At 37.0% G+C, this 10,804-nt stretch overlaps 1 protein-coding gene across 3 annotated transcripts in view; it reads left to right on the forward strand.

The window, feature by feature from the left end:
• TFDP2 (transcription factor Dp-2) overlaps positions 1-10,804 on the forward strand; it is a 144,512-nt gene that overhangs the window by 16,730 nt on the left and 116,978 nt on the right. For all 3 annotated transcript variants that reach the window (XM_019645996.1, XM_019645994.1, XM_019645995.1), the window contains exons 2-3: positions 1,169-1,273; positions 10,256-10,322. In XM_019645996.1, coding sequence (XP_019501541.1) covers positions 1,259-1,273; positions 10,256-10,322 — 82 coding nt within the window. In that variant the 5' untranslated portion in view covers positions 1,169-1,258. The remainder of the gene's footprint in view (positions 1-1,168; positions 1,274-10,255; positions 10,323-10,804) is intronic.

A 10,804-nucleotide genomic window follows, 5' to 3' on the forward strand; every position in this document is an offset into this window, starting at 1 on the left:
GAATGCCCCTTTATTTAAATTTCTCTAATATTTCCTCATAATTAGAGTTAGAGTATGCATTTTGGGTGGAAATACCTAGGAAGTGATATTCTATCCATTCAGTGCACTTGAGATGCAGATGTTGGTTTGTCCCATTGTTGGTGGTCATTTGGTAGCTTTGATCATTTTGACTAAAATGGTGTGTGTCAGGTTTCTTCGCTGTAAAATTTGAATTAATATGTATTTTGTAGGGAGATATTTCAAGATTATGTAAATATCATTTTTCTCACCAGCTCTCATCTACTGTTTTCAGCATCTATTGATTATTCTTGCCTAATAAGTTACAGAAAACCACAAATTGGTGGGTTTTGAAGTGTATCAGTTCTTTATATTTATTAGTTGGCATTATATTGCAAAGAAGAGCTTTCCCTTCTTCCTTGTTATTTGTTTATATCAGTATGGTCTCCTGGAATACTATTTTTTTCAGTGGGTTGGTTGGTTGGTTGGTTTGTTTGTTTATTTATTTATTTATTTATTTATTTATTTATTTATTTATTTATTTATTTTAGCTGAGCCATCCTGCCACCTGTTGGCAGCTCAGCTCGGGCCGGGAATTGAACCGGCGACCATGTTGCTCAGAGCTCATACTCTTCAGTGAGCTCTTAACCAACTGAGCCACTCGGCCGGCCCTCAATGGGTTTATAGTCTGCTATAACCTGTTAATATTATTATATATTTTGGTGCTCAATTGTCCAGTTGTAGGCCCTTTAAGCTGGCTCCTGTATACTTTAGATATGGCTCCATCATTTTTTGAGCCCTTCCTTACTTTAGGTACAATAAAATGTTCTAGATTTATCTTGTACATTTCCTGCCCCAGCCCTGGAATTTGCTGTTTCTTCTAGAAGCCCTGGCTTCTTTCAGTGGGTTGTCTAAAGCAACATAGTATAATATTTCAAACTCAGGCTCTATCACTTGTTAGCTGAATGAACTGAGTTGATTTAACCTCTCCAAACCCTAATGTTTATCTGGAAAGTGAGGATTGAAATGGTATATATTAGGTATATATATGAATTATACTTTAGATACTTCACAAAAAAAGAACAATGTATGTCGCATATAGTATGACACAAATGTTGCCAATTATTATTATTATTACATTATTATTCCCTCTTTTTTCCTTTTTTAACAGGATGTTCTTTTAAAGAATTATTGAAGACAAAGTTTTTTTATTTTTGTTTTTTAATGGCTTTACAGAATTTTAAATCGAATATAATTTGACATGACGGCAAAAAATGTAAGTATTTGTAAATTTTTAAATGTATTTTTAATGTGAGCTGTACTTTTTCCTGCAATATTTTTTTCACCATTCCAATTAATCAAATTCAATTTACTGGCATTAATATATAATTGTTTTTGTTTATGCAAAGACTAGATAGTAAACTTGACTGCTATTAAATATAGTATTCATATGGGCATGGTAGCATTCTTATAAATTGCTGCCAAGTTACTCCTTCTCGACAGCTGCAAAATTGGTATTTCTATAAAGTTTCCCACCTGGCTCCTTTGCTGGGCACTGTAATAAATTTGTTTTAGTACTTGCCGGGGGAGTTCCTTGGCCCTAATGAGAAAAATCACTATTTTCTTTGGTTTAGTTTTTCTTTTGGTTTTACTCAGGAAAATGTGTATATTCAGATGTTGTTCAGAAGAAGCTTGCTATCCTCCGTGACATTATTCCTGAGGGGACATTAGACCTTAGATATTTGGGAGAAGTTATTCAATTTTTTATTTTGCTGGGAGACTATCATTCCTGAATCTACTTCCTTTCAGGTTACATTCTCATTGTTACCCTGTGTTAGTGCATTTGTTTCCAGTTATGGTGAAGGATTATGCCAGAAAATAAACACTAAAACATACAAGGAAATAACTTACTGTAATTACTTTACAGTTCCCAGATTAGTATGTTGGGACCTTTGATGACAATTTACAGAAACAAGCTTAGAGTACCTTAAACAAAAAGAGGATTTATTATAAAGATTCAGGGATGTCTCAAGGAATTCAAGAGTAGGAATTTAGTGGGGCCTCAGATAGATCTGGGTCCAGGAATTTGTAATCTACCAGGATTTGAGGCAGTATTTGGTTTGCATTTCTCATTTCTGCTCGTCTCTCTGCATCTGCTTCGTTACTCTGTCTCCCTGCAAATCATGGTCCTCAGTTTTCCAGTCAGCATCTCCATCTACTCATACATGTGACCGAACCAGCCTGTTCAGAAAGAGAGAGAAGTGTAGAGAGAGGGAGGCGGCCTCACAGACTCTGTCTGCCTATGCCCGCTCCCATTTCAGACTCCCTGGGAAGCACCCCTGGCACTGCTCAAGTCTCAGATCCGCTGGTGGTTTGTTTATTTGTGACCAGGAGAAACAAGCATAATATTGAGTTAAAAAAGGTCTCCCTGTGATCCAGACAAATAGTTCTAAACACAACCCATTATACATCTAAAGGAGAGCTTTTTTTTTTTAGAGAAAGAAACCCTAATTACTTATCTCTGTTTTCCTGTGATTAACCTTGCTTTTAACATGCATTAGTAGCTGTAAACAGGTATAGGTTATGCTTCATTAACATTTAATTAATTTTGTTAGGATAAATTATCAGGCATACATAGTCTGCTTTAATCTAAGACTCTTGTATACATATTTGTTAAAGTGCTGTTTGGAGAAAAGAAGCAGCAGAATTTTAGTCTGTTTTGGGAATTATCTGGTAGGATATTACCTTGATTTTTTCTCCTTTGAAAACAAGGGGATGTAAAAGTTATCCTGAGCAGCAAGATGATTAACACTTATTTTTATTTTTTATTTTTTATTTTTTTAGCTGAGCCTTCCTACTACCTTTTGGCAGCTTAGCGGCAGCTCAGCTCGAGCTGGGCATCGAACTGCTATTGCTCAGAGCTCAAACTCTTGAGTGAGCTCTTAACCAACTGAGCCACTAGGCTGGCCCAATATGATTAACATTTAAATAGCAAGTATATTTTGGTTTGTATATTGTACCTTGAGTCAAATGTAATCTTAACCATATGTACAGTTTGCTATATAGTAAAAGTTTCCTGACAGTACCATCAAGTATTTGAACCAGTATTAATTATACTCCCATTATTTTGTCTATATGTTTGGGAAAAAATCAAACAATGAGCAACACGTTTTTCCTTCTGCTATAGCAACCTAGCAGGAGAGGGATAAGTGATGAGCTGACCCTCTTATACGCTGGAGTTAGTGGAGAGATCAAGTCTCAGACTGTGCTGAAGCATGTGGGAAAGAATTAAAATAGGCCATCTGAAAGCATCCAGTCAAGTTTACTAGCCATTCTGCAGTAGGCAAGCACATTTTTGTGACTTTTTAATATGTTTTTTCAAGGTACTCACCAAAAGGATTATCCCAGTTCACAATGCCACAAGCAATTCGTTCTCCTCTTTCACTTCCTCGCCTTTCTCCCACATGCATATGTGCCTGGCAGTGTTCTAGGACTCTGCCTTCTTGGGGCTTACAGTGTAGTGAGAGACAATAAATAATTATAATATAATGTCAGGTAATGATAGATGTTATGAAGAAAAATAAAACAGGGTAATAGGAGAGAGAGTGATGGGGATGAGGGAGTGCTCCTTCATCTAGGTGCTCAAAAGAGTCCTCTTTAAGGAAATGACAGTTAGACAGAGCAGTGCTCTTGAGTCTCAATCCAAGAAGAAGCCAGCCATGTGTCTACCTGGGCAGAGAGCGTTCCAGGTAGAGGCAGGAGAAAGTGTGGTTGTTCAAGGAGCAGCAAGACGATCTGTTTATAGATGGAAACAGTACCCTGCAAAGGAGAGTGGTGGAGATGAAGTCTGAAAGGAAGCAGGAACCAGATATGTGGAGCCTTGAAGATTGGGGCGAGGGCTGTATATTGTAAATAACAGTGAGGAGCTATTAGAGGTTTTGAGGATATTTGCGTGACCTGACTTAACATTTTTAAAAGTTTGTTCTGGCAGATGAGTGAATAGACTGAAGAGGAGCATAGTAGAAGCAGGCACTTGTTTGGTACTTATCCCAGTAGTTCAGACAGCAGATGGTGGTGATTTGGGCTGGGCTAATGATATCAGAGATGGGGAAAAGTGGCTGGATCCAGGATGTATTTAAAGGGACAGTCATCAGCACTTACTGAGGAACTGGGATTTGAGGACAGGGAGGAAGTTAAAGACTTCTTAGTGTTTAACTGGGTAAATGGCTGTGCTGTTTAATGAGAAGAGGAACTCTTGGGGAAGTGCAGGATTCTGTGACAAACTCAAAAACGGTTTTGAATATATTAAAGTTGAGGGCCCTAACAAATCCAGGCAGAGATTCTGGCTAGACAGTTTGATAAATGACTGGAGCTCAGGGGAAAGCTTGGGGCTGAATATACCGTATTTGCCGGCGTATAAGACGATTTTTTGGCCCTGAAAAATATGCCTCCAAGTGGGGGGTCATCTTATATGCCAGGTACACTTCAGATAGACTGCCCATAGTGCTTGCCCCGTGCCATAGTGGCCTCCCGATGCCCGCCCACTTCATTCCAAATACCGTTCAGGCATCAGCAGCGCTGCTGGGTGTATGGTCGGCTGTGTGCGATTTTGTGAGTGTGGTAAATTCGGGTTACCCTATATTTCTTTACATATGCATTGAAGATTCGCGATTTTGCGCTATCATGGTGCCTGTTAGAATGTTGAAGAGCTCGCACTTGCGCACTAGTGAGGTCCCAGGGAGATGCTGATGCAAGGGTGGACCAGACTGCTATAGTGACAGGGCGGGCAAACAGGGAGCAGGTACCAATCAAATCAGGCTTTGTATACAGCCAACAGCCAACCACAATACTGCACCCTTGTACAGTACAGCATAGAAAATGTCGACCAGTCAAACCCCTATCATCCCTATCATGGCACCAGCCAAAAGAAAGAAGTATGATGCAAATTTTAAACTGAAAGTTATAAACTTTGCTAAGGAAAATAATAATTGTGCTGCTGCAAGACAATATGGAGTAACAGAAAAGATGGTTCGGGACTGGAAATCAAATGAGAAAGCATTAAAGAGTATGCCAAGGGGTAAGTGTGCCTTAAGAAGAGGCACCCCACACTGGCCAGAACTCGAAAAACATGTAGCAGACATGGTGACTCAACATCGCCAAAACGGTTATGTGGTGACACGAAATACAATACGCTTGTTTGCACTTCAGTGGGCCAAATCAAATCTGATATTGTTTTACCTTTTATTTGGTGTGTGGAAGGTGTGCGGAAGAGGGGGTAGTCTTATACTGCGAGTATATAACAAACTCTGTATTTTGAGTGGAAATGTTAGGGGGTCGTCTTATACGCCCAGTCGTCTTATACGCCGGCAAATACGGTAGATAAAATTGTGGAGTCATTTTATATTAAATTATTTTAAAGCATGGGACTGCATGAGGTTATATAGTAAATTCATGGATAGAGAATGCATGAGGACCAAGGTATGAGCACAGGGGTTCTCCGACATCTAGGGAGGAGGAGAAGCAAAGGAGGTTCAAGGAATGGCCAGAAAGGAAGGCGGCAGTGTTAATTCTGATGATCGGGAAGCCAAGCGACGGAAGTGTTTCAAGAAGGTGGGAGTGATCAGTTGTGTCACATGTCACTGGGAAGTGACTCAGATATGGAAGAGATTACCCAGGTCTCATGGAGGCATCATTAAACATATATTCAGATATTTACATCTTTATTTTTTGTTTCCTATTTTGTGCTTCTCTTTTCAGACCAGTTTTTTGTGTAGTTACTTTTGCTTTATCCATGCCATACTGCATCTCTATGGTTCCAAGTGATAGAATGCCTATTCAAAATAGTTTAAGGCAAAAAGTGGAATGTATTGGTTCACATAACTGAAAAGTCTGGAATACTGTGGCTTCAAACATCTGGATTCAGAGGATCAAAGATGGTGTCAGGGCTGTTTCTCTATTTCAGTCTCTTGCTCCTATATGGTGGCTTAATACCCTGCATTGGCCTCAGAATGTTTACCTCAGAAGAAGAGAAGGAAGTTTTCTTGTTTAGTATTTATATTTCATATTCCATGGAGAAGCATTCGTTGACCATGCTTGGCCCACATGCTGAGACAAGCCAGTGTGGAGAAGGAAGTGGGGTACCATCAGTGGCAAGCTCTGGGTCAGGGTCTGCTTCTGCCATGGCACAACTGAGGCTGTAAGACTACCAGTCCTACCGGAACCACATAGACTGTGGGATGGATCATTTCATAAAAGGAAGTTCTGTAGAGCTGGCAATATATTCATCATGTCTGGGATAAAATTTTTACCAAATACCATCTCGTATCCCATGATTCTCTTCTAGACCCAAAACGCAGGTGTGTTCTAACTTAAGCTCACTCAGTATACAATAAAGAATTTGAAAGTAAATTTGAGGTACAATTTTTTTTTTGCCTTGTCAAAGAATCTTTTTAAAAATGCATAAGCCGTAATACTCATTACAGATGAAGAAAACAAACTAGCCTAAAGATTATCAGCAAAATTTTGCCTAACAAGACATCTGGTATATATATACACACAAATGTATATACATGTGTGTGCGTATGTGTGTGTGTATGTATATATATATATATATATATATATACATACACACACATATATATATATATACACACACACATATACCAAATGTATGCATGTTATATATTTTTTAACCAAAATGAGATCATACCATTTTGTAACCTATTTAGCTTAATCTCTATGATGATTGTCTTGTCTTGAGATCTTTGCCAACATTTTAAATGGCTGTTTTGTGTTATCTATGTATTGTATGGACATTACACCAGTTTCCTAATATTGGCAGTTATTTCCATTTTTTTTCTTTTTAAATTTTTGGTTTATTTTTGCTTACTCATTGGATTATTTCCATGAAACAGAGTCTTATGAAATTACTGGCTCAAAAGGTGTGTGCTTTTGGGGGCTTTTGATTCATATTGCTAAATTGCATTTCAGAAAGACTGTACCAATTTATATATTCATCAGTGATGTATAAGAATGCCATTTCCATATATTTTCTCTTTAATCTTTGCTAATCTAATCAGCAAAATGGCATGTGATTTATTATGTTTTCTCTGATTTATAATTAGGTCAAACTGGTATTCTGTGTTTATTGGTCATTTGCATTTCCCTTTTATGAATTGTCTGTCATTGTCAAAGTGTTAAAAGCCATTTCCATTTGAATAGCAATCCACACTTGACTATCGCATTTCTGTTAACAGACCTGATCACGTAATTATTTACTTTGATCCGAGGAGCTCTCTGAGTTTGCTGTACACATATGTATTGTCATCCCCATTTTGCAGTGACTGTTCCAAGATCACCTTGCTTGTGAGCTGAACTTTGAGCACAGATCATCTCAGTCTGAATTTTGTTTTCTTTCAGTTATGTCAGTCTGAAATGTTAAATATCAATAAAAGTATAATGCTGTTATTAGGGAATATGGTTTGATCTTTAAGAATTGGATTTGGATATTTTTTATTCAATAGACATTTAGTGATCGCTTATAGTATGCAACACAGAGATAGAACACTTTTCTCAGGACCTTATTAGATGAAAAAATTTACATAAAATGAATTCACTTTTTCACTAGCTCTGTGAAACATTATTGAAATATCCTTTTTAAATAGATAGAATAAGGAAAGAATAACATTTTTAAATGCCTTTCCTAGCCACCTTTTTCTACTCTCAATCTACTTTTTCTTTGAGTCTTTAAACTGTGAAGTGTTTATGAAAGCAGAAATTAATACATTATTGAGTTTAATTAAATACATTTTTGGTAGTATTTATGGAAGTTCTAAATACAAACACTTTCCCTCTATCTATGAGACCAAAATTAACATACTTTATTGACTCATAATTGACTTTATGTTTTTAGAGTATAATTTGTTGGTTATTAAGCTGCAGGTGTACAGCTGTTTAAAAAGTTTTCAAATTCGTTTGCTGCTTCACTCTGCAGAAGTTGGACATTAGGAGCAGGTGTTTAGACATAACTGTAACCCAGTAACTGAACTCTCGACTGTGAATATGTGGTTTTAGTTGAGGTTTTTGCCGTTATCTTTGTATAATAACAAAAAGGTATGAACTGATGCTTTGGTTATTATAATAAATGTACTAAACGGCCACATTGTATTAAGCATGGAATATATTAAAGGCTGTCTTTGCCTTCTTTACTTTCTTTTTACAGTAGAACACCAACAGAAGTTTCGTGTTGCTCTTCTTTTTATAGCAGAAGTGTTTAAAAAGCAGAGGCATGTTAGTGATGCCACAGTAAACTTGTAGCATTTACAGATTGAACACTTAACATTAATGTTTGGGAACAACTCTGAGGATTCATGTAGTGGTAATTTATTGCAAATTTTGTTGCAAAGCGTTTTTGGGTTTTTTTTAAAGATTTTATTGGGGAATCAGGGAAGGGGAACAGACAAGTTGCTATCCTTTTGTTCTTCAGTCTAGTTGTAGAGGACACTGCTTCACTGGCCTACTTTGGTATTATCATTGCGCTCTTCCCTGGTGAGGCAGTCTCTTGCTGGCCATTGGACAGCCTCTCACGGTGGCTCACGGCATCTCATGGCAGCTCACGAAAGCTCACGCCCTCGGCCAGCCAGCCCCACTGCAGCCTGTGCTGTCGCCGGCGTATCACGGCAGCCCAGCTCCAGGTCGAGCTGTTGTTCAGCATCTTAGTTGTGGAGGGCGCAGCATCACTGGCCCTCATGTGGGATCCGAATCGGGGCCCTGCTGCTTAGAGCTGGTGTCCCAAGCCAACTCCTAACCAACGTGCCACTAGGCTGGCCCGCAAAGGGTTTACTTTTCTTCTAACAGAATACTTGTAAGAAGCTAGATAGAATTAAGTTCTACACAATTATCTCCATAGAATTAAGAAGCTATGTTTTAGATGTCTTCATCTCAGCTGTTGTCATAAAAATTTAATATTAGATGCTAGAGGTAGGTTTGTATTTGATGCAAGCCTATTACTTTTCCATAATGTGAATGATATGTAGGAATATTTCTGGTAACATATCTCTTGACAAAAAGAAACAAACACCTATTAGCAGAGCATTTGAATTAACAAATAATGAAATAATTAGGTCTTACATTATGCAATTGTAAAGTATCAAATGAGTGCATATGTAGAATATGATATATAATGTTAAAGCAGTGGGTAGTTTAACAACATAAGACAAGTGTACAGTTATAAAGTTATAAAGCTTTGTGTGCTTTAAAATCCTTTCAGTATAGTAGTACTTTGCAAGGATATTTGGAGTACCAAATTAGCAATGATGTGTCAAGATTATAAATCTACAGGGATTAATACAATAATATAATAGTAATAGTAGAATCACTGATTAGATGCTTGCTTTGTGTCAAATTTTTTAAAATGGAGAGGTTTTCTTTCTCCTGACTCTACAATAAATTGTAAAAACTCTGTTTGATGATACTACCATATTCAGCTCTGATTCCAAGTAGTCCAGTGGACAGCATGTTAAATAAAATAAATTGTCTAAATGTGAATTTACAAACACACTTGCAATAGGTAATCCCTCAAGTATCATCCACTAATAATAATGAATGTTAACATGGATTGAGCACTCTGTGCCAAGCACGTGCTATATGCTTTACATGAATTACCTTACTTAATCTTTCTAACCACCTGAATTGGTAAGTACTTCTAGCACCCTCCAATGTACACATGAAGAGTCTGCGGTATAGAGAGCTTGCTTATATGACTTGACCACGGCCACACACACAGTAGGTTTGATGAGACATAGTATGAATCTGAGCAGTTGGACTTGAGCCAGTGGACCTCACCTCTGCGTTGTGGTATTAACGGTCTTTATTTGACCCATTACATGTCATAAGGTTGAAAAGCATTATAGGCGGTGATTTTGAATAGTAAAAGTTAAGGGCAGCACTGAGGGTGAAATTTTTGTATAGCTACATGTTTTAAAAAAAAAACAGTAAAATCTGTAGACCTTTGTTCTGCTCATAAGTAACATTTTATTAATTTTTGCCTTAATCCGGGCAATTCATATTTTTCCCATTTCAAGCAATATGGCAACATTTTCTTTTTAATTCTACTCCTATAGTTGATATAATTAATATATTTTTGTGTGGCTATATTAATATTTGATATGGACCTCTGGTAGAAGGTATAAAATAGCTTATTAAATGATCATTAATACTTAAGATCGTCTTTTTAACTTTCAAAACTTATTTTATTCAGGTTGGTTTGAGTTCCACAAATGCAGAACTAAGAGGATTTATAGATCAGAATCTCAGTCCAACAAAAGGTAAGGACCGCTGAGTAAAAATATTCTACATTCAGCTAGTTTTATTGCATTTTATAAAACATGAAGCTATATGAATTACTTTATGTATAATAATATTTATATACTATTACTCTGTTGTGTTATCATATGCCAAATAACTTGTATCATATGAAAGTCAACTGCCTATGAGAGATGGAGAGAGAGTGACTTTTCTGTATCTCTTTCCTAAGAGGTCTTCAAGACCATACTTGATCAGTGATCCTATTACAATTTGAACTAAGCCATTTTTTTTCTTGGTTTTCTTGTTTTGAGAGCACTATTTCCTAGTGGTTTAACTTGTAAGGGACTACAATAGAATTAATGAATGTATTAGAATTCTTGTGTCTAATATATGGTTTACTGGGGGAATGCTTATATCAGAAATCTGACCCACCAATGCAGGAATATAAGCAGAATTACTGGTAGTATCTTTCAATGTGTATCTTTCTTTTTTTTTTTTTTTT

The sequence above is a fragment of the Hipposideros armiger genome, unplaced genomic scaffold, assembly GCF_001890085.2.
Source record: "Hipposideros armiger isolate ML-2016 unplaced genomic scaffold, ASM189008v1 scaffold_96, whole genome shotgun sequence".
Classification (NCBI taxonomy): domain Eukaryota; kingdom Metazoa; phylum Chordata; class Mammalia; order Chiroptera; family Hipposideridae; genus Hipposideros; species Hipposideros armiger.